At 45.9% G+C, this 25,597-nt stretch overlaps 1 protein-coding gene across 1 annotated transcript; it reads left to right on the top strand.

Annotated features, from left to right (window-relative positions):
- The first annotated feature begins 454 nt into the window (after positions 1-454).
- Positions 455-1,486, top strand: LOC123756824 (streptococcal hemagglutinin-like). Its single transcript, XM_069329326.1, has one exon. It carries the CDS (start codon positions 455-457, stop codon positions 1,484-1,486), a length of 1,032 nt encoding a protein of 343 aa, XP_069185427.1.
- The last annotated feature ends 24,111 nt before the right edge of the window (positions 1,487-25,597 follow it).

Genomic DNA, 25,597 nt, shown 5'->3' with positions numbered 1-25,597 from the left:
CAACGATAAATATTGTGATGCACATATTGAACATCAAGCGATGTTTTATACCCACCCTTATATAGCTATATATAGTATATACTCACATATGTGGTATACCCTCATCTTTTGCACGTTGATCCACATGACAATTCCACATATGTTGGCGGGTTATTATTGTTATAGAGAGCCTCGTTTGTCTTTGTAACTTGTAAAGTTCAACAAGTGTAACCCAGGCCCCCATGATCGAGGGAAGATGTACTGGTTTCGCAGGTGGACGCGCGAAGGCTTCGTGAAAACTGGTCCAAGTTTCAAATATTCGAAAGCAAAGTTTCAAAATCTGTTAAGTTATTTTAGTCGAAGGTGAAGAGATCCAGAACAGCCCAGGACTTTGTGACATCCGACTTGCTAGTGTAAGAAATATTGCTGGAAAAGTCTTGAAGCTTTTGTTGAATAACTAATGAACAAAACCAAGATGCCAGCCAAGGTGCCAGCCAAGGTGCCAGCCAAGGTGCCAGCCAAGGTGCCAGCCAAGGTGCCAGCCAAGGTGTCAGCCAAGGTGCCAGCCAAGGTGTCAGCCAGCCAAGGTGCCAGCCAAGGTGCCAGCCAAGGTGTCAGCCAAGGTGCCAGCCAAGGTGCCAGCCAGCCAAGGTGCCAGCCAAGGTGCCAGCCAAGGTGCCAGCCAAGGTGCCAGCCAAGGTGCCAGCCAAGGTGCCAGCCAGCCAAGGTGCCAGCCAGCCAAGGTGCCAGCCAAGGTGCCAGCCAAGGTGCCAGCCAAGGTGTCAGCCAAGGTGCCAGCCAAGGTGCCAGCCAAGGTGTCAGCCAAGGTGCCAGCCAGCCAAGGTGCCAGCCAAGGTGCCAGCCAAGGTGCCAGCCAAGGTGCCAGCCAGCCAAGGTGCCAGCCAAGGTGCCAGCCAAGGTGCCAGCCAAGGTGTCAGCCAAGGTGCCAGCCAAGGTGCCAGCCAGCCAAGGTGCCAGCCAAGGTGCCAGCCAAGGTGCCAGCCAAGGTGTCAGCCAAGGTGCCAGCCAAGGTGCCAGCCAGCCAAGGTGCCAGCCAAGGTGCCAGCCAAGGTGCCAGCCAGCCAAGGTGCCAGCCAAGGTGCCAGCCAAGGTGCCAGCCAAGGTGTCAGCCAAGGTGCCAGCCAAGGTGTCAGCCAAGGTGCCAGCCAAGGTGTCAGCCAAGGTGCCAGCCAAGGTGTCAGCCAAGGTGCCAGCCAAGGTGTCAGCCAAGGTGTCAGCCAAGGTGTCAGCCAAGGTGTCAGCCAAGGTGCCAGCCAAGGTGCCAGCCAAGGTGTCAGCCAAGGTGTCAGAGAAGGTGTCAGCCAAGGTGCCAGCTAAGGTGCCAGCCAAGGTGTCAGCCAAGGTGCCAGCCAGCCAACCTTGTAAGAATATGTCGCCAGATTTTCTTGGGGAACTTGACAAGTTCCTGCTGGGTTGTGGTGGCTATATAAAACCCACCACATGGCTATATCAGAACCTAAAAACTCTGGAAATCGACCACAGGTAAACAGGCGTAATTACACCATACGTTTTTTTCTGTCATCGCTGAGAGGTTGTAGGAGGTTATCTATTGTATCTCCCAGGTTATTTGACTTGGGGCTCCGGCCGGCTCTGGTACACCCTATACTTAGTCCAAGAGTGTTACTACTCACCCACGCCCAGGCTTTGTATTCCTTCTAAGGTATCCATTTATGGGAATGCCCGCAGGGTTCACCTTGTCTATAGCGTGAGGAACTCTATGGCTGTATACAATGACTGAGCCCCGTTGAGCGCGAACACTGAGCATGGCCTCGGGCGCCATGCTACCCTTGTGAGCAGCGCCTCGCCACCATACAACCCTCAGGCTGGAAAGCAACTGCAATAAGGCATCGCTAACCCAAAGAGTTTCCCAACGTTTGCAATATAACTCCGTCAGTCAGCTTGATCGCCATGCACCTGTAGACTATGCCGACATGCTGCTTCAACAATATGCAAGCACTGCCAGGGTAATCACCCTTACAAATTAGCGTGTAACAAAGATGAAGTTGCAGGCGATGAGTCACAATAACGTGGCTAAAGTAAGTTGACCAGACCACACACTAGAAGGTGAAGGGACGACGACGTTTTGGTCCGTCCTGGACCATTCTCAAGTCGATTGAGAATGGTCAACTAGATCTAATTCAACATCAAAGATGAAGTTGAATTAGATCTAGGTATCCCAATCTCTGCTGTTAAAACTATATTGTTCCTAACACTGATCAAGTCTGATAGGAAAAAAATTACTGACTCCCAACGATCTGAAAGCACCAGTATAAAAAGCTATGATTTGTTCAGATCTGAAACCTATATCTATGGGCAGCACAAAACGTCGACCAGACTGTGCGACACAGTGGTTGGCAGGATCAGGTTGGGTTACCGTTACCTGTGGCAGGTGGCTGCAGGTGACGGGTCTCCCAATCCTGAGCACTCCAGGTGCACACTCTGTGAGCAGGAACTGCGGCATGATCTCCCATACTACATTACTGAATGCCTAATTATCAGACCCGTTGGCATGAGCTACCTGGAGCTTTGCAATTACTTTATTCACTCTCGTGTTCTTGAAGATATCCTCATATTGCACCCAAAATTTGCCAGTGCAGGCTACTAAACATATGACCCTGTATGACTAACCATCCTGCGAGATGGGGACTTTTAGTGCCAAGTTCAGCATACCTTAGCCTAGGAGGGCAAAAATCAGTCAATATGGGACATTATACAATATAATGTTCAAGAGAGTGCATGTTTTCTCGAGTACACAAAGTTGACACATTGTGCACTCGACATTTGGGGTTTGAGAAAGCTGCCAGATACGTCTATATCCCAGGCGTATTCTGGCCACTATAACATCACATTGCCGGGTTCTTGTTCTATTAGTCCCATATGTGAATGTCTCCTCGCGATATCTATCATAATATTTAATGCTACAACTTTCAGGTCTTTGCGAATTTGTTAGGTCGGTGAGATCTTCATTAGATATTTGTTTAAGTATTCTCTTTGTCACTGCTAATGAAACATACATATCAATTTCTACCACTTTTTTTTTACAGGCTGTCTTTGCAAGCATATCAACAGTGTCATGCCTTGAGATGCCAACATGTGATGGTATCCATAGGAATTTAATTTAAAATCTGTTTTCTTTAGCAGCTTAAACATTTATTCGAATATCACTGACTATTTTCTGGGTGTCACTACTATGAGCGTTCAATGCCAGGAGTGCACTCTGCGAGTCACAGTATATAAGTCCACTGCCTTTGTCCTTTAAAAATTCAGTGGCAAGGTATATGCCTGCAAGTTCGGTTTGAGTTGTACTTGCCCAGTCATTGACGCGCTTCATTGCTGTATGTACGAGAAAAGATTGTTCAAATATATTACATGCACATCCGGTACATCGTCCACCTTCTACAGAGCCGTCGGTATAGCACTGATACACATCGTTACCCATACTCTGAGTACTTTCAGTGATGCTTTTCAGTGTTAACTGTTTTAATAATGTAGAGTGCACACTATCGTTCTTGGGCGCATTTACAAAATCAACTGATAGATCCCAGTTATCCCATGGAGTAATTGGTTGATTAATCATTAATTGAGTTGGGTACATATTTAATATTTTGATGGAGTTGGCAACCTTGTAGAACCAAAATACATAATCAGCTTTCGTTCGTATGTGTATAAAGTATATATGGAAGCTGATCAGAATTACATTTCACTTTCGTAAATGCACATTAATGACACTATGTAAAAGACACATCGAACACTTTATGTAGGGCATACGTAAATCTGTGTATCTATGTATTTACGTATGTAGGTTAGCTTAGCATTTTAAAAGCACCGACACACCTTCTGTGGTTGATTGTTCAACAAACCCCAAAACTATATGTTTAACACATCTTTAACCCCTGTCCATGGAGGACAGAAGAAAATGTATATATGCTGCATAGCATTGTAAATGTTTGGCCACGTCTGACGTAGAAAATAATAATAAAAAAAACTGCTATCTTATTCACTCTTGTGTTGATGATATCCTCAAAATGCTCCCAGAGTCTGCCAGTACAGACTACTGATCACGTGCCTCTGTATGACTAACCATCCTGTGTGATGGGGATTTTTAGCATCACGGAGCTAGCTTTTTGACACACTGTACTCCCCTTCATATAGTCTAGGGCAGCTGCACAAATGCACATGTATCTAATGTATTAATAAAAAAAAAGTTCACAGCCAAGCAGCGCATGCCAGGCGAGACAATTTCATGCGGCTTTGTTAATATTGAGGTATTTTGTGTTGTATAATATTGTATTTTGCACACTCGCTGTGCTGTATTGAATGATTTATGAACTTGATATGGCAACATCTCATCGCTATATCTGTATATCACCTCAAGTACTTTGTAGACAAGTTATGGCAACTCTCAGGTGTGGGTGTGAAACATGTGTGGTGGGTGTATAACATGTGTGGTGGGTGTGCAACATGTGTGGTGGGTGTGCAACATGTGTTGTAGGTGTGCAACATGTGTGGTAGGTGTACAACATGTGTGGAGGGTGTGCAACATGTGTGGTGGGTGTGCAACATGTGTGGTGGGTGTGTAACATGTGTGGTGGGTGTGTAACATGTGTGGTGGGTGTGTAACATGTGTGGTGGGTGTGCAACATGTGTGGTGGGTGTGCAACATGTGTAGTGGGTGTGCAACATGCGTGGTGGGTGTATAACATGTGTGGTGGGTGTGCAAAATGTGTGTGGTGGGTGTGCAACATGTGTGGTGGTGTGCAACATGTGTGGTGGGTGTGCAACATGTGTGGTGGGTGTGTAACAGGTGTGGTGGGTGTGCAACATGTGTGGTGGGTGTGCAACATGTGTGGTGGGTGTGTAACAGGTGTGGTGGGTGTGCAACATGTGTGGTGGGTGTGCAACATGTGAGGTGGGTGTGCAACATGTGTGGTGGGTGTGCAACATGTGTGGTGGGTGTGCAACAGGTGTGGTGGGTGTGCAACAGGTGTGGTGGGTGTGCAACAGGTGTGGTGGGTGTGCAACAGGTGTGGTGGGTGTGCAACATGTGTTGTGGGTATGCAACATGTGTGGTGGGTGTGTAACATGTGTGGTGGGTGTGCAACAGGTGTGGTGGTGTGCAACATGTGTGGTGGGTGTGCAACATGTGTGGTGGGTGTGCAACAGGTGTGGTGGGTGTGTAACAGGTGTGGTGGGTGTGCAACATGTGTGGTGGGTGTGCAACATGTGTGGTGGGTGTGCAACATGTGAGGTGGGTGTGTAACATGTGTGGTGGGTGTGCAACATGTGTGGTGGGTGTGCAACATGTGAGGTGGGTGTGTAACATGTGTGGTGGGTGTGCAACATGTGTGGTGGGTGTGCAACAGGTGTGGTGGGTGTGCAACATGTGTGGTGGGTGTGCAACAGGTGTGGTGGGTGTGTAACAGGTGTGGTGGGTGTGCAACATGTGTGGTGGGTGTGCAACATGTGAGGTGGGTGTGCAACATGTGTGGTGGGTGTGCAACAGGTGTGGTGGGTGTGCAACATGTGTGGTGGGTGTGCAACAGGTGTGGTGGGTGTGTAACAGGTGTGGTGGGTGTGCAGCATGTGTTGTGGGTGTGCAACAGGTGTGGTGGGTGTGCAACATGTGTGGTGGGTGTGCAACAGGTGTGGTGGGTGTGCAACAGGTGTGGTGGGTGTGCAACAGGTGTGGTGGGTGTGCAACATGTGAGGTGGGTGTGCAACATGTGTGGTGGGTGTGCAACAGGTGTGGTGGTGTGCAACATGTGTGGTGGGTGTGCAACATGTGTGGTGGGTGTGCAACAGGTGTGGTGGGTGTGTAACAGGTGTGGTGGGTGTGCAACATGTGTGGTGGGTGTGCAACATGTGTGGTGGGTGTGCAACATGTGAGGTGGGTGTGCAACATGTGTGGTGGGTGTGCAACAGGTGTGGTGGTGTGCAACATGTGTGGTGGGTGTGCAACATGTGTGGTGGGTGTGCAACATGTGTGGTGGGTGTGCAACAGGTGTGGTGGGTGTGTAACAGGTGTGGTGGGTGTGCAACATGTGTGGTGGGTGTGCAACATGTGTGGTGGGTGTGCAACATGTGAGGTGGGTGTGCAACATGTGTGGTGGGTGTGCAACATGTGTGGTGGGTGTGCAACAGGTGTGGTGGGTGTGCAACATGTGTTGTGGGTGTGCAACAGGTGTGGTGGGTGTGTAACAGGTGTGGTGGGTGTGCAACATGTGTGGTGGGTGTGCAACAGGTGTGGTGGGTGTGCAACAGGTGTGGTGGGTGTGCAACATGTGAGGTGGGTGTGCAACAGGTGTGGTGGTGTGCAACAGGTGTAGATGACACAGGATATTACAAGGCCAACGTGTATTAGCGTACATTTAGATTTCCACTGTTCTAGTTCCTGTTCTTTTGAAGGTGTGTAGCGTAGTGTTGGGTGGGAGGTGTGTAGGGTGGGAGGTGTGTAGGGTGGGAGGTGTGTAGTGTAATGTTGGGTGGAAGGTGTGTAGTTTAGTGTTGGGTGGGAGGTGTGTAGGGTGGGAGGTGTGTAATGTAGTGTTGGGTGGGAGGTGTGTAGTGTAGTGTTGGGTGGAAGGTGTGTAGTGTTGGGTGGGAGGTGTGTAGTGTAGTTTTTTTATTATTATTATTTTCTACCACAGACGTGGCCACACATTTACAATGCTAACCAGCATATATACATTTTCTTCTGTCCTCCATGGACAGGGTTAGAGAAGTGTTAAACATACAGTTCAAGGGTTTATTGAACACTCAACCACAGAAAGTGATTCGGTGCTTTAAAATGCTAAACTAACCTACATACGTAAATACATAGTTACACAGATTTACGTATGCCCTACATAAAGTGTTTGATGTGTCTTTTACATAGTGTCATTAATGTACATTCACAAAGGTGAAATGTAATTCTGATCAGCTTCCATATATACTTTATACCCATACATATACATACACACACACATATACATACATATATACACACACATACATTCACATACATTTGTCTCATTTACTCTGACAGGGTGAGATAGCTGATAAAGAAACTAGTGTGCGATTAAGCACTTAATCACTGAAGGTGATGAAGGTGCTTTTACAAGCTCAGGTTATATAGTTACATCATATATATACATTGTATAATTGATATATTACATGGTCAATCTTGGGTACAAGTCCAATATATCATCAAGTGTTCCAGTACTCATATAGTAATTACACAGTTCAGCATACCTTAGCCCAGGAGGGCGAAAGTCAGTCAATATGGGACATTCTACAATATAATGTTCAAGAGAGTGCATGTTTCTCTTTCACAAAGTTGACACATTGTGTACTCGACATTTGGGTTTTGAGAAAGCTTTCTTTGAAAGCTTTGAGAAAGCTTGGGTTTTGTAGTGTAGTGGGAGGTGTGTAGTGTAGTGTTGGGTGGGAGGTGTGTAGTGTTGGGTGGGAGGTGTGTAGCGTAGTGTTGGATGGGAGGTGTGTAGTGTAGGAGGAGTGTAGTGTTGGGTGGGAGGGGTGTAGCCTAGGGTGAGAGGGGTGTGTAGCCTGGGGTGGGAGGTGTGTAGCCTGGGGTGGGAGGTGTGTAGCCTGGGGTGGGAGGGGTGTAGCCTGGGGTGGGAGGGGTGTAGCCAGGGGTGTGTAGCCTGGGGTGGGAGGTGTGTAGCCTGGGGTGGGAGGTGTGTAGCCTGGGGTGGGAGGGGTGTAGCCTGGGGTGGGAGGGGTGTAGCCAGGGGTGTGTAGCCTGGGGTGGGAGGGGTGTAGCCAGGGGTGTGTAGCCTGGGGTGGGAGGTGTGTAGCCTGGGGTGGGAGGGGTGTAGCCTGGGGTGGGAGGGGTGTAGCCAGGGGTGTGTAGCCTGGGGTGGGAGGTGTGTAGCCTGGGGTGGGAGGGGTGTAGCCTGGGGTGGGAGGGGTGTAGCCAGGGGTGGGAGGGGTGTAGCCAGGGTTGGGAGGGGTGTAGCCAGGGGTGGGAGGGGTGTAGCCAGGGGTGGAAGGGGTATGTACCCAGGGATGGGAGGGGTGTAGCCTGGGGTGGGAGGGGTGTAGCCAGGGGTGTGTAGCCTGGGGTGGGAGGTGTGTAGCCTAGGGTGGGAGGGGTGTAGCCTGGGGTGGGAGGGGTGTAGCCAGGGGTGTGTAGCCTGGGGTGGGAGGTGTGTAGCCTGGGGTGGGAGGGGTGTAGCCTGGGGTGGGAGGTGTGTAGCCTGGGGTGGGAGGGGTGTAGCCTGGGGTGGGAGTGGTGTAGCCTGGGGTGGGAGGGGTGTAGCCAGGGGTGGAGGTGTCAGTAATGATACGAGTAATATTAAGAGCGCCCGCAGCTCCGTACAGCAGACGTGATAACAGGTGTGTACTCGAGGACTGGGCTGGGGGCGCAGGTATGTAGCCACATATATACACCTGGGGAGGGGGAGTTATAGGTATACCTTGTTGCCCGGGTCATGCAGTGGTTGGGTAGGGTGCCCTGGGCACGTCTTGGGGCAGCGGTGAGGGAGCGTGTTGGCTCCGGGCATGCCAGGTGCCCACTCAGGAAGTGAGGACTCATTACCTCATAACTGTCTGAGTACATCCCTCCACCCTCACCCCATGCTCCTCCCTCCACCCTCACCCCATGCTCCTCCCTCCACCCTCACCCCATGCTCCCCCCTCCGCCATCACCCCATGCTCCTCCCTCCACCCTCACCCCATGCACCCCCCCTCCACCCTCACCCCATGCTCCCCCCTCCACCCTCACCCCATGCTCCCCCCTCCACCCTCACCCCATGCTCCCCCCTCCACCCTCACCCCATGCTCCCCCTCACCCCATGCTCCCCCCTCCACCCTCACTCCATGCTCCCCCTCCACCCTCACCCCATGCTCCACCCTCACCCCATGCTCCACTCTCACCCTATGCTCCCCCCTCCACCCTCACCCAATGCTCCCCCTCCACCCTCACCCCATGCTCCCCCCCTCCACCCTCACCTCATGCTTCACCCTCACCCCATTCTCCCCCCTCCACCCTCATTCTATGCTCCCCCTCCACCCTCACCCCATGCTCCCCCCTCCACCCTCACCCCATGCTCCACCCGCACCCCATGCTCCCCCTCCACCCTCACCCCATGCTCCACCCTCACCCCATGCTCCCCCTCCACCCTCACCCCATGCTCCACCCTCACCCCATGCTCCACCCTCACCCCATGCTCCCCCTCCACCCTCACCCCATGCCCCACCCTCACCCCATGCTCCCCCCTCCACCCCTCACCCCATGCTCCGCCCTCCACCCTCACCACATGCTCCCCCCTCCACCCTCACCCCATGCTCCCCCTCCACCCTCACCCCATGCTCCCCCCTCCACCCTCACCCTATGCTCCACCCTCACCCCATGCACCCCCCTCCACCCTCACCCCATGCTCCCCCCTCCACCCTCACCTCATGCTCCCCCTCCACCCTCACCCCAACCTCCCCCCTCCACCCTCACAACATGCTCCCCTCCACCCTCACAACATGCTCCCCCTCCACCCTCACCCCATCCTCCCCCCTCACCACATGCTCCCCCTCCACCCTCACCCCATGCTCCCCCCTCCACCCCTCACCCCATGCTCCCTCCTCCACCCTCACCCCATGCTCCTCCCTCCACCCTTATGCCATGCTCCTTCCTCACCCCATGCTCCTCTCTCCACCCTCACCCCATGCTCCCCCCTCCACCCTCACCCCGTGGTCTCCCCTCACCCCATGTTCCCCCTTCCACCCTCACCCAATGCTCCCCCTCCACCCTCACCCCATGCTCCCTCCTCCACTCTCACCTCATGCTCCACCCTCATCCTATGGTCCCCCTCCACCCTCACCCCATGCTCCCCCCTCCACCCTCACCCCATGCTCCCCCCTCCACCCGCACCCCGTGCTCCCCCCTCCACCCTCACCCCATGCTCCCCCTCGACCCTCACCCCGTGCTCCCCCGTCCACCCTCACCCCATGCTTCCCCTCCACCCACACCCCATGCTCCACCCTCACTTTTTCCTGACATGAAAATAGAGCAGACACCTACGGATAAAAGTAATAGGCAGGATATATGCCGCTGTAAATAGTGATAAAAGTAATAGGCAGGATATATGCTGCTATAAATAGTGATAAAAGTAATAGGCAGGATATATGCCGCTGTAAATAGTGATAAAAGTAATAGGCAGGATATATGCTGCTATAAATAGTGATAAAAGTAATAGGCAGGATATATGCCGCTGTAAATAGTGATAAAAGTAATAGGCAGGATATATGCCGCTGTAAATAGTGATAAAAGTAATAGGCAGGATATATGCCGCTGTAAATAGTGATAAAAGTAATAGGCAGGATATATGCTGCTATAAATAGTGATAAAAGTAATAGGCAGGATATATGCCGCTGTAAATAGTGATAAAAGTAATAGGCAGGATATATGCTGCTATAAATAGTGATAAAAGTAATAGGCAGGATATATGCCGCTGTAAATAGTGATAAAAGTAATAGGCAGGATATATGCTGCTATAAATAGTGATAAAAGTAATAGGCAGGATATATGCTGCTGTAAATAGTGATAAAAGTAATAGGCAGGATATATGCCGCTGTAAATAGTGATAAAAGTAATAGGCAGGATATATGCTGCTGTAAATAGTGATAAAAGTAATAGGCAGGATATATGCCGCTGTAAATAGTGATAAAAGTAATAGGCAGGATATATGCCGCTGTAAATAGTGATAAAAGTAATAGGCAGGATATATGCTGCTGTAAATAGTGATAAAAGTAATAGGCAGGATATATGCTGCTGTAAATAGTGATAAAAGTAATAGGCAGGATATATGCTGCTGTAAATAGTGATAAAAGTAATAGGCAGGATATATGCCGCTGTAAATAGTGATAAAAGTAATAGGCAGGATATATGCCGCTGTAAATAGTGATAAAAGTAATAGGCAGGATATATGCCGCTGTAAATAGTGATAAAAGTAATAGGCAGGATATATGCCGCTGTAAATAGTGATAAAAGTAATAGGCAGGATATATGCTGCTGTAAATAGTGATAAAAGTAATAGGCAGGATATATGCCGCTGTAAATAGTGATAAAAGTAATAGGCAGGATAAACATGTCAATATTGGATAAAACAAAATCATCGATTCGTTGACTCTTGTGGGAATTATTAACATTTGTTCTGATGAGTTATCCAGAGAGGAAATACTGCGCCAGGTGTGGGCTGGGGTAGGGGGGGGTAGGGGTAGGTGGGTGGGGAGGGGGTAGTGGGGGGCAGGTTGAGGAACAAGTGTGAGGGGCAAGGAAACACAAGGTCGACCTTGAACCCCGAGTGAGGGCAGGTTGCCAACACACATGTTGAGGATGTACTGTGAGGGTGATGAGGGCTGTGTTTGGTGGTGTTGTGAGGGTTATGAGGGCTGTGTTTGGTGGTGTTGTGAGGGTTATGAGGGCTGTGTTTGGTGGTGTTGTGAGGGTTATGAGGGCTGTGTTTGGTGGTGCTGTGAGGGTTATGAGGGCTGTGTTTGGTGGTGCTGTGAGGGTGATGAGGGCTGTGTTTGGTGGTGCTGTGAGGGTGATGTGGGCTGTGTTTGGTGGTGCTGTGAGGATTATGAGGGCTGTGTTTGGTGGTGCTGTGAGGGTTATGAGGGCTGTGTTTGGTGGTGCTATGAGGGTTATGAGGGCTCTGTTTGGTGGTGCTGTGAGGGTTATGAGACCTGTGTTTGGTGGTGCTGTGAGGGTTATGAGGGCTGTGTTTGGTGGTGCTGTGAGGGGTTAAATGCTGTTGAAAATTAACTATTTGAGAGTCTATACCAATCTCCACCCCGTGTTCCACCTCTCACTCACCACCACCCCGTGTTCCACCTCTCACTCACCACCACCCCGTGTTCCACTGTCCACTCAGCACCACCCCGTGTTCCACCTCTCACTCACCACCACCCCGTGTTCCACTGTCCACTCACCACCACCCCGTGTTCCACCTCTCACTCAGCACCACCCCGTGTTCCACCTGTCACTCAGCACCGTCCAGGACGCAGCAGCAACAAGACGGAGCAGTAAGTGACGGGTGGGGAGGGCTGGGGGCCGCGCCCCGGGAGGCAGTGTTATAACCGGCCCGTTAAAACATTATCATTTATAATAAACTTTGTGCTCTCTCTCATGAAGACTCGACTTGTGCTCTTAGTGGTGATTAATGTTTATGGCTGCTCGTATGTATACATGTGTGTGTGTATTTTTTGTATGTATCTGTGTGTGTGTGTGTGTGTGTGTGTGTGTGTGTGTGTGTGTGTGTGTGTGTGTGTGTTCACCTACTTGTGTTTGCGGGGGTTGAGCTCTGGCTTATTGGTCCCGCCTCTCAACTGTCAATCAACTGGAGTACAGATTCCTGAGCCTACTGGGCTCTATCATATCTACACTTGAAACTGTGTATGGAGTCAGCCTCCACCACATTACTTCCTAATGCATTCCACCTGTTAACCACTCTGACACTAAAAAAAATTCTTTATAATATCTCTGTGGCTCATTTGGGCACTCAGTTTCCACCTGTGTCCCCTAGTGCGTGTGCCCCATGTGTTAAATAGCCTGTCTTTATCAACCCTGTCGATTCCTCTGAGAATCTTGTACGTGGTGATCATGTCCCCCTTAACTCTTCTTTCTTCCAGCGATGTGAGGTAATTACTCCAGTAATCTTTCCTCGTAGCTCATACCTCTCAGCTCGGGTACTAGTCTGGTGGCAAACCTTTGAACCTTTTCCAGGTTAGTCTTTTCCATGACTAGATATGGACTCCATACTGGGGCTGCATACTCCAGGATTGGCCTGACATATGTGGTATACAAAGTTCTGAATGATTCCTTACACAAGTGTCTAAATGCCGTTCTTATGTTGCCCAACCTAGCATATGCCGCTGATGTTATCCTATTGATATGGGCTTCAGGGGACAGGTCTGGCGTGATATCAACCCCCAGGTCTTCCCGTTTGTGTGTATATATAATATAATATATATATATGTCGTACCTAGTAGCCAGAACGCACTTCTCAGCCTACTATGCAAGGCCCAATTTGCCTAATAAGCCAAGTTTTCATGAATTAATTGTTTTTCGACTACCTAACCTACCTAACCTAACCTAACCTAACTTTTTCGGCTACCTAACCTAACCTAACCTGTAAAGATAGGTTAGGTAGGGTTGGTTAGGTTCGGTCATATATCTACGTTAATTTTAACTCCAATAAAAAACAATTGACCTCATACATAATGAAATGGATAGCTTTATCATTTCATAAGAAAAAAATTAGAGAAAATATGTTAATTCAGGAAAACTTGGCTTATTAGGCAAATCGGGCCTTGCATAGTAGGCTGAGAAGTGCGTTCTGGCTACTAGGTACGACATATATATATATATATATATATATATATATATATATATATATATATATATATATATATATATATATATATAATATATAATATATAAAATCTAGTATCCAGAATGCAATACTTGTTCTACTATGCAAGGGGCGATTTGCCTAATAAGCAAAGTTTTCCTGAATTTATACATTTTTCTTTTTTTTCTTATGAAATGATAAAGCTATCCATTTCCTTATGTATGATTTAATAATTTTTATGTTGAGTTAAAACTAACGTAGATACATGACCAAACCTAACCTAACCTAATTTTTCTTAACCTAACCTAAACTAATATAACTAAGGTAATAATTTATGTTCCTAATAAAATCATACCCTGGAAACACAAACCGAAACTGTCTCTATTTTCCGCTTGTTACAACTTGTAATAAAGTTGTTACATTTTGGCTTAACGTGTTTATGACGTATTAGAACGTTGTTACAACTTGCTATATTGGTTGTTATAACTGGTTTGGAGGTGTTAAAACTTGTTCGAACGTTGTACCAACGTCGTAGTTTCGGTGTGTGTTTGGCGGGTAATAACTGAAATCAATTAGAAATTTTTTGTGGGAAATAAAGAAAATTACTCGGCCTATTAGGCAAATCGAACCTTGCTTAGTAGGCCGAGAAGTGTGTTCTGGCTACTAGATACGATATATATAAAATATATTATATAATATATATTATATATATAATGTGTGTATATCACGAAAATAAACACGTGATTAAGAATGTGACAATGTCAGACCACGGAGGAAAATGAAACAGGAATTTCCTTAAGTACTTTCGTATATTAAATACATCTTCAGAAGGAATTTATATATATATTATATATTATATAGTACCACCTCTGGTGCAATTATAGGGACCCACAGCCTCAGAGAAGGGAACACAGAGCACTCAGGGAAAAACTTGTCATTTAACTCTGAATACGTGAGTGTTCGCTTCTTCTACCACCCCCCTTTTTTATGGTGTACACTTTATTATGCAAGGTTATACAGTTACATATCTGATTTTATACAAAAAATTAACATTAAGAGGACACACAAAAAAGTTCGCTTCCTAGAGGCTGTAGATTTCCTCGAACTCCTCCGACGCCGGGCAGGAACCGAGGATGCAGCGAACATTCCCCCTCTGGATCGCGACACTGAGGCGCTGAAAGAGAAAACATGCGCTCTAGGGTCTCTTGTGGTGTCATTGAGCTTGGAACCAAGATCCTTACGAAACCTTCTTGCACTCTCTCCCCATGGGCCTAGGGTCTCAGACGCTATTGGAACGAAGTTGTACAGATGATCTAATTGCCTGTACTTGGCTGACTTGTCTCTTTCTCTACGTGTTGCCGCGGCTCCTGCTGTGCCGGCAGAGAGGTTGATGTATGTGGTTGCCAGGGTGGATACACAAGTATAGTCCCATGCCAACTGTCTGCCACCCTTCCACGGTCGCAGTGTGATTCCGTCTGGTCGGCCGGCAAAGCTAACAGAGTCACGGTTCAGTAGGTTGCGGGGCTCTACCACCAGATTTTCCACAGTGCAAGCCATGCAGTCCATATTCGTCAGCATCTGCCTCGCCGCAAATACACCTATGAACAGTGTGGATAGGGGCAGCAAGACGGAGAGCGACTGCAGTACGGAGCTCCTGCGGATCAAGACGTGTGCCTGTCGCAGACATAGGGACTGCCAAAAGGAAATCCCCTGCATGGGGAGCCTGCACAGCTGTGAGACGTGCACGATCACTGGGGGTTGTTGTTGCCTCCAGCAAAGCTGTGGCTTCTTTGTCTACAATGGGACTGTCCCAACTGGATTGTTTCTTGGCTTTCGGCATGGCTGGTCTGAGTGCTGGGTCTGCCATGGCACCCCATTTCGTGTCGCATTCCGTGAAGTGGGGGTCCTGTATCCCCGCTACATCACTCAGGGTGTCAGGTAGAATTTCCTTAACCAGGTCATCTGATGCTGAGGAGGAAGACAGGAAGGCTGGGACAGCAATTTGGGAAGCAGTGCGGACACCCAAGCCACCGAGCCTAACAGGAAGAGTGGCTTATTTCCACTGGCATTCGTTGAGGGAGAGGTTAACAACTTTTTCCAGCATGGTCTTCAGTAAGAGGTCATACTCTTCAAGCTTTCGGCTGTCGTAAGATGGGGCGCACCTCAGAAAGTAGGTTAGCCTCGGAAGGGATAGGCATTTGGTGAGGAGATAAAAAGCATCGTGGGCATCGATGTCACCTATTCTGTCTTCCATCCTCCTAAGGTCTGCGATTTTCTTGTCAAGGATCTCCTCAATGGCGTTAGACCCGAGGGGAGCTCCAAGGAGGGTGCTGTTCTCGGCCCTAATGACATGGGCTCCAGGCAAGGCAGACCTTATTCTAGCTACGATGTCTGGGTTGGAGGAGACTACTTCACACTTGGAAGGGTTCATGACAAGACCCAGGCTTACTTCTTGCTCCCTTATATTCCTGATATCTGACAAGAGATTATATATTATATATATATATATATATATATATATATATATATATATATATATATATATATATATATATATATATATATATATATATATATATGTCGTACCTAAAAGCCAGAACGCACTTCTCAGCCTACTATGCAAGGCCCAATTTGCCTAATAAGCCAAGTTTTCCTGAATTAATATATTTTCTCTAATTTTTTTCTTATGAAATGATAAAGCTACCCATTTCAGTATGTATGAGGTCAATTTTTTTTTATTGGAGTTAAAATTAACGTAGATATATGACCGAACCTAACCAACCTTACCTAACCTAACCTATCTTTATAGGTTAGGTTAGGTTAGGTAGCCGAAAAAGTTAGGTTAGGTTAGGTTAGGTAGGTTAGGTAGTCGAAAAACAATTCATGAAAACTTGGCTTATTAGGCAAATCGGGCCTTGCATAGTAGACAGAGAAGTGCGTTCTGGCTACTAGGTACGACATATATATATATAAATATAATGTCGTACCTAATAGCCAGAACGCACTTTTTGGTCTACTATGCAAGGCCCGATTTGCCTAATAGGCCGAATGATTTTCTGTATTTTCAATAAATTGTTTCCAAATAGTTAATTTTAATTATTATTATTATATTTTATTAGGAACATAAATTATTGACATAATGGTGTTAGCTTAGGTTAGGTTTACATAGGTTAGGTTAGGTAGGGTTGGTTAGGTTCGGTCATATATCTACGTTTGGTTTAACTAAAATTTAAACAAATTAACTTATACATAATGAAATGGACAGATTTATCATTTCATAAGAAAAAAATGAGAAAAAAATATATATATATATGAAGGAAAACTTGGCTTATTAGGCAATTCGGGCCTTGCATAATAGGCCGAGTACGACGTTCTGGCTACTAGGTACAGCATATATATATATATATATATATATATATATATATATATATATATATATATATATATATATATATATATAATATATATATATATGTCGTACCTAGTAGCCAGAACGCACTTCTCAGCCTACTATGCAAGGCCCGATTTGCCTAATAAGCCAAGTTTTCATGAATTAATTGTTTTTCGACTACCAAACCTACCTAACCTAACCTAACTTTTTCGGCTACCTAACCAAACCTAACCTATAGAGATAGGTTAGGTTAGGTTAGGTAGGGTTGGTTAGGTTCGGTCATATATCTACGTTAATTTTAACTCCAATAAAAAAAAATTGACCTCATACATAATGAAATGGGTTGATTTATCATTTCATAAGAAAAAAATTTGAGAAAATATATTAATTCAGGAAAACTTGGCTTATTAGGCAAATCGGGCCTTGAATAGTAGGCCAAAAAGTGAGTTCTGGCTACTAGGTACGACATATATATATATATATATATATATATATATATATATATATATATATATATATATATATATTAGTATATTTTGGTAGCAGTCTTTCCTGTAGACATATATTATTAAATATGACCGAAAACGTAAGATTAATAATTCTAACACGAATTTTCTCAATCTTTCGTACATTTCTTTTCACTGTTAGAGGTAATTCAAAAATCAATTCTCCAAAATTAATTTTTATTTCTAGTCTGACGCGACACTTGAGCGCGTTTCGTAAAACTTATTACATTTTCAAAGACTTTACACATACACAACTGAATAGAACTTACATATCTCCGATTTGTTTATATCTACTTTTGAGTGAGGTGGATGGGGTGAGGTGGTATTTAATAGGGTATTAATTTCATCAACACAAGACAGAACACGAAACAATGGATATTGAATAGAAGTGTTTGTAGAAAGCCTATTGGTCCATATTTCTTGATGCTTCTATATTGGAGTGGAGTCTTGAGGTGGGTAGAATATAGTTGTGCAATAATTGGCTGTTGATTGCTGGTGTTGACTTCTTGATGTGTAGTGCCTCGCAAACGTCAAGCCGCCTGCTATCGCTGTATCTATCGATGATTTCTGTGTTGTTTACTAGGATTTCTCTGGCGATGGTTTGGTTGTGGGAAGAGATTATATGTTCCTTAATGGAGCCCTGTTGCTTATGCATCGTTAAACGCCTAGAAAGAGATGTTGTTGTCTTGCCTATATACTGGGTTTTTTGGAGCTTACAGTCCCCAAGAGGGCATTTGAAGGCATAGACGACGTTAGTCTCTTTTAAAGCGTTCTGTTTTGTGTCTGGAGAGTTTCTCATGAGTAGGCTGGCCGTTTTTCTGGTTTTATAGTAAATCGTCAGTTGTATCCTCTGATTTTTGTCTGTAGGGATAACGTTTCTATTAACAATATCTTTCAGGACCCTTTCCTCCGTTTTATGAGCTGTGGAAAAGAAGTTCCTGTAAAATAGTCTAATAGGGGGTATAGGTGTTGTGTTAGTTGTCTCTTCAGAGGTTGCATGGCTTTTCACTTTCCTTCTTATGATGTCTTCGACGAAACCATTGGAGAAGCCGTTATTGACTAGGACCTGCCTTACCCTACAGAGTTCTTCGTCGACTTGCTTCCATTCTGAGCTGTGGCTGAGAGCACGGTCGACATATGCGTTAACAACACTCCTCTTGTACCTGTCTGGGCAGTCGCTTTTGGCATTTAGGCACATTCCTATGTTTGTTTCCTTAGTGTAGACTGCAGTGTGGAAACCTCCGCCCTTTTCCATGACTGTTACATCTAGAAAGGGCAGCTTCCCATCCTTTTCCATCTCGTAAGTGAAACGCAGCACGGAACTCTGCTCAAATGCCTCCTTCAGCTCCTGCAGATGTCTGACATCAGGTACCTGTGTAAAAATGTCGTCAACATACCTGCAGTATATGGCCGGTTTCAAGTTCATGTCGACTAAGACTTTTTGCTCGATGGTACCCATGTAGAAGTTTGCAAACAGGACACCTAGGGGAGAACCCATGGCGACCCCATCTACTTGCTTATACATGTGCCCATCCGGGCTCAAGAAGGGTGCCTCTTTAGTACAAGCTTGGAGTAGTTTCCTCAGAATATTTTCTGGTATGTCCAGAGGAGTACAGGCTGGATCACGATACACTCTGTCGGCTATCATTCCGATTGTCTCGTCCACAGGTACGTTGGTGAACAGCGATTCTACGTCCAACGAGGCTCTTATCCCTGTGGCCCGTGTGCCCCGCAGTAAGTCAACAAATTCCTTTGGAGACTTCAGGCTGAAGGCGCAAGGAACATAAGGAGTCAGCAGGCCGTTGAGTCGCTTCGCCAGTCTGTACGTGGGTGTGGGTATCTGGCTAATGATTGGCCGAAGTGGGTTTCCAGGCTTGTGCGTCTTGACATTTCCATACGAAATGAATACGAGTTAGAATTATTAATCTTACTTTTTCGGTCATATTTAATAATATATGTCTACAGGAAAGACTGCTACCAAAATATACTAATATTAAAGCGCACGACCCAGCAGCAAGGAATCAAGCCTTCACGATAAAATATCGCCAGGATCTGATTCGTGATCAGATATACAAGGCAGAGAATGAAATCAAAGACAACAAAACGCAACTACTTCATGCTACAAACGAGTGGAGAAATAGCAACATCGACGATAGTATCCGTACCCGCATTGAACAACACCTCGACATCCTCACAGACCAACATCACCTCAGCACTGAAACAAGGATTATTAAGAAACTAACAACATTATATGGAGGACCTATGGCAATTCCGCGACCAAGAGATGGCTTCCTGAACCTTGCAGGAATTAACCTCACTGAGGACCAAGTCACTCTCCTAAATCTGGGCATAAACTGTCATGTTATGTCCAGACCGAGTGAGATGGCCCGGAAAGTAGAGTTGGAAATTCTGTTGGATGACATATTCGACCTCGAGACACAAAAGAAGGTCACTACCAAAGATACCTTACAAGCAGAACTTATTGCAGAAGGAGGAAAGAATCGAGGCAACTACAGAAGCACCATACTGTCCCCCGAGCTTAAAGCGGCAGCTAAAAACCTTCGTGAGAACAAGGAGATAGTTGTCAGGAGAGGTGACAAGTCGCCAATATATGTCATTCTTAAAAAAGACGAATATCTGGCGAAAATGAACATCATACTCTCTGACCAAACTAAGTTCCAAAGGGTAACGAAGGACACTACAGCCGAATTAAAAGCAAAGGTCAACAAACTGATCGAAACTGTGAACGCCAAGAAATCCGGACTCCACCTGCCAAAGATCATTGGGGAATATAAACCTGGATATGCGTATGGAAATGTCAAGACGCACAAGCCTGGAAACCCACTTCGGCCAATCATTAGCCAGATACCCACACCCACGTACAGACTGGCGAAGCGACTCAACGGCCTGCTGACTCCTTATGTTCCTTGCACCTTCAGCCTGAAGTCTCCAAAGGAATTTGTTGACTTACTGCGGGGCACACGGGCCACAGGGATAAGAGCCTCGTTGGACGTAGAATCGCTGTTCACCAACGTACCTGTGGACGAGACAATCGGAAGTATAGCCGACAGAGTGTATCGTGATCCAGCCTGTACTCCTCTGGACATACCAGAAAATATTCTGAGGAAACTACTCCAAGCCTGTACTAAAGAGGCACCCTTCTTGAGCCCGGATGGGCACATGTATAAGCAAGTAGATGGGGTTGCCATGGGTTCTCCCCTAGGTGTCCTGTTTGCAAACTTCTACATGGGTACCATCGAGCAAAAAGTCTTAGTCGACATGAACTTGAAACCGGCCATATACTGCAGGTATGTTGACGACATTTTTACACAGGTACCTGATGTCAGACATCTGCAGGAGCTGAAGGAGGCATTTGAGCAGAGTTCCGTGCTGCGTTTCACTTACGAGATGGAAAAGGATGGGAAGCTGCCCTTTCTAGATGTAACAGTCATGGAAAAGGGCGGAGGTTTCCACACTGCAGTCTACACTAAGGAAACAAACATAGGAATGTGCCTAAATGCCAACAGCGACTGCCCAGACAGGTACAAGAGGAGTGTTGTTAACGCATATGTCGACCGTGCTCTCAGCCACAGCTCAGAATGGAAGCAAGTCGACGAAGAACTCTGTAGGGTAAGGCAGGTCCTAGTCAATAACGGCTTCTCCAATGGTTTCGTCGAAGACATCATAAGAAGGAAAGTGAAAAGCCATGCAACCTCTGAAGAGACAACTAACACAACACCTATACCCCCTATTAGACTATTTTACAGGAACTTCTTTTCCACAGCTCATAAAACGGAGGAAAGGGTCCTGAAAGATATTGTTAATAGAAACGTTATCCCTACAGACAAAAATCAGAGGATACAACTGACGATTTACTATAAAACCAGAAAAACGGCCAGCCTACTCATGAGAAACTCTCCAGACACAAAACAGAACGCTTTAAAAGAGACTAACGTCGTCTATGCCTTCAAATGCCCTCTTGGGGACTGTAAGCTCCAAAAAACCCAGTATATAGGCAAGACAACAACATCTCTTTCTAGGCGTTTAACGATGCATAAGCAACAGGGCTCCATTAAGGAACATATAATCTCTTCCCACAACCAAACCATCGCCAGAGAAATCCTAGTAAACAACACAGAAATCATCGATAGATACAGCGATAGCAGGCGGCTTGACGTTTGCGAGGCACTACACATCAAGAAGTCAACACCAGCAATCAACAGCCAATTATTGCACAACTATATTCTACCCACCTCAAGACTCCGCTCCAATATAGAAGCATCAAGAAATATGGACCAATAGGCTTTCTACAAACACTTCTATTCAATATCCATTGTTTCGTGTTCTGTCTTGTGTTGATGAAATTAATACCCTATTAATACTCTTGTTCTGTCTTGTGTTGATGAAATTAATACCCTATTAATACCACATCTTGTTCTGTCTTGTGTTAATGCCACATCACCCCTTTCACCTCACTCAAATGTAGATATAAAATCGGAGATGCGTAAGTTCTATTCAGTTGTGTATTTGTGAACTAAAGTCTTTGAAAATGTAATAAGTTTTACGAAATGCGCCCGTGTCGCGTCAGACTAAAAATAAAAATGAATTTTGGAGAATTGATTTTTGATTTACCTCCAACAGTGAAACGAAATGTACGAAAGATTGAGAAAATTCGTGTTAGAATTATTAATCTTACTTTTTCAGTCATATTTAATAATATATATATATATATGCCTATACTTGCATAAACCACAAGTGAAGATTAATAATCTTTGGACAACACCCACCAGTGGGACTCGAACCCAGAAAGCACAACTACCTTCCAGTAGCTGCCATAACTAGTATGCTTTAACCCACTACACCATCAGACCCTACAAAAGAAGTAGAGAGTTCGAGATATATATACATCCCAAATATCTCCACTTCCCGAGGGCACCAGATGAGTGTGTGGTTAGTCTGCATTTTTCGTAACCCCACACTCATCTGGTGCCCTCGGGAAGTGGAGATATTTGGGATGTATATATATCTCGAACTCTCTACTTCTTTTGTAGGGTCTGATGGTGTAGTGGGTTAAAGCATACTAGTTATGGCAGCTACTGGAAGGTAGTTGTGCTTTCTTGGTTCGAGTCCCACTGGTGGGTGTTGTCCAAAGATTATTAATCTTCACTTGTGGTTTATGCAAGTATAGGCTTATAAGCTGGACACGAGTTCTCTCACATTGACAGTGGCTTGACGAAAAATGCAGACTAACCCCACACTCATCTGGTGCCCTCGGGAAGTGGAGATATTTGGGATGTATATATATCTCAAACTCTCTACTTCTTTTGTAGGGTCTGATGGTGTAGTGGGTTAAAGCATACTAGTTATGGCAGCTACTGGAAGGTAGTTGTGCTTTCTGGGTTCGAGTCCCACTGGTGGGTGTTGTCCAAAGATTATATATATATATATATATATATATATATATATATATATATATATATATATATATATATATATATATATATATATATATATAATATAGCTAGCTAGCTATGTAAGAACATAGCTTTGAGACTTAAGCTAACCTGTCTTTGAGCATCATGTGTACGTACTGCTACTCTACTTGAAGTCCAACTAACGGCCCTACGGCCAACGAGTCCCTCTGGTGGATGGGGGGGGGGATAGGTGGCCCGACCCCAGGTTGAAGCTCGTGTGCGCTATCCTGCCCATCCCCGGGTTATCTTGAGGGTTGTCTTGAGATGATTTCGGGGCTTAGCGTCCCCGCGGTCCGGTCCTCGACCAGGCCTCCTTTTTGTTACACATCCCCCGGGAAGCAGCCCGTAGCAGCTGTCTAACTCATAGGTACCTATTTACTGCTATTTCTCTCCGCCTCCACCGGGAATCGAACCCGAAACCTCAGGACTACGAATCCGAACCGCTGTCCACTCAGCTGTCAGGCGGGTAGGGATAGTACCCATCCACGTTTTTTTATTCCTGCCAGCAGGTGTGTTGTGTAGGTGTAGCCTGAGAGATGGGAAGGGAAGGGAATTGTCAGGGGAAACCTTCAAGCTATTACGACTATATAGCACTGGGAACGGGTCAGGATAAGGATTTGGGATGGGACGGGGGAAGGAATGGTGCCCAACCACTTGGACGGTCGGGGATATAACGCCGACCTATATGAACGCCGAGACCGTCACTCTACCGTCCACTCAAAGTGGTCGGCCAGAAAGATGGGAGCCGCGGAGGGGCCAAAGTGAAGAGATGCGTCAAGATGGCTGTCTTGAGGTGCGCTCTCAGGTGTAGAGGTGCCAAGTGAAGCAGTGTTATCTATAACAACACGCCAGGTCATCATGTCTTACAATCACGCTGCCTAATCGTTGTCTGTCTCTCAGAAAAGGGGTTTTTATACCCGCTTGTCAATTCATATTCATGGAGCCTAGTGCGCCGACCATTGCAGATTAGCCATGGTATTTGCAACTGCCAGTTCGACTCACCGGCTGGAAATTGCAACCTATTTTTTCCCTGGATATTATCAGGAAACGTTGAGGTATTCTGGCTTCAATTTTTGCACATTGCGCTCCTTGTTCTGTCGTGCTCCTGTTGCTGCCTGCTTGTAAACACACACACATAATTATACCTCATTCAGGATTGAGTTACCAAACGTATTACACCTGAGCTTAATGACTTGGCTCGCCCTTTTGCTAAATTGGATTAAAGGTGTTTATTTTACACGCAGTAAAGTATCCTCTTGTTAAGCGAACTGTAACTTTTGAGGAAGCCGTTGGATAGAAATATTGTTTTGAAAACATTTAGGGAAGAATCTTTCGGAAATGTTTCTTTTAATAGCGGGTAATATAATTGTTTTAGCACAAATATTATACAAAGATACAACACACACACACATACACACATACACACACACACACACACACACACACACACACACATACACACACACACACACATACACACACACACACACACACACACACACACACACACATACACACACACACACACACACACACACACACACACACACACACACATACACACACACACACACACACACACACATACACACACACACACACACACACACATACACACACACACACACATACACACACACACACACACACACACACACACACACACACACACACACACATACACACACACACACACACACACACACACACACACACACATACACACACACACACACACACACACACACACACACACACACACACACACGTGCACACTAGTTGTAAAGGTTAACTTAGCATCAGAAAATGTTGTTATGGTCATAGGCAATAATCTGGAACATATTTTGTAGAAACACAACTGGTTGTGATTTGTTGTAAGTAAAGGAACGAAATTTATATCGACACAAAAACAGTAAATTTATGCTTATGCTCTGCAGCTCCCCCCCCCCGTCCTTGTTGGTGATTGTAGTAATCATGAATGTCGTGAACATTGTCCCCGTGATTGTGGAAATCATGACGATGCCACTGTTAAATAGTGGACTTGGTTACTCAGCTGAGCATAGATATGACCCCATTATAGGCTCCCTTAACACACTCCATTACCTAATGACAACATGATTGTGGCTACTATATATGTGGCTACCAGCTAGTGTGTGCTGGTAGTGGCAGTGTTAAAACAAAACTTTGCCTCCACAAAAGCCTATAGAACTTTTAATATTATTTCGTGTGAAAGGGGAAAATTATTTTTTTTTCTCTTTCATCACATATCCATTAAAATATATTTTGAAGGGAACGAAGATGTGTGTTTTACGAGAGACTTAAAAGACAATATCTATCACCTTTTGTTGATTGTTGATTCACTGAAAAGGAAAATTCATGACACTTTGAAATTGATGTCCAGAAACTGTTATTTCTCCAAAACTGTAGTTTTTCTCACAAAATCTACGACTGATTTACATAAAAGATAATTTTCTTTACAATTTCGTTTTTACAAGAAATTTCTATTTTGTTATATTATTTAATTAAGGAACAGTTCAGTAGGCTTATTCTGCGTCCCCATGTGAGGAATTTCCTATTTGCGCCCAGATGTTTTGCCTTGTGTGTCATTCACTTGGAGTGGCCGGTATAGAGCAATGGCTTCTTCCCTTGCAGGGTCGGTGTTCGATCCCCGACTGTCCAAGTGGATGGGCACCATTCCTTCACTCCATCCTCTTATCCCAGCTCCTGGCCTTCATATCCCAGCCCCTGGTCGTCATATCCCAGCCCCTGGTCGTCATATCCCACCTCCTGGTCGTCATATCCCAGCCCCTGGTCGTCATATCCCACCTCCTGGTCGTCATATCCCAGCCCCTGGTCGTCATATCCCACCTCCTGGTC

Source organism: Procambarus clarkii, chromosome 22 (genome assembly GCF_040958095.1).
Source record: "Procambarus clarkii isolate CNS0578487 chromosome 22, FALCON_Pclarkii_2.0, whole genome shotgun sequence".
In the NCBI taxonomy this organism is placed as follows: Eukaryota; Metazoa; Arthropoda; class Malacostraca; order Decapoda; family Cambaridae; genus Procambarus; species Procambarus clarkii.
This window is presented reverse-complemented; position numbering and strand designations above follow the sequence as displayed.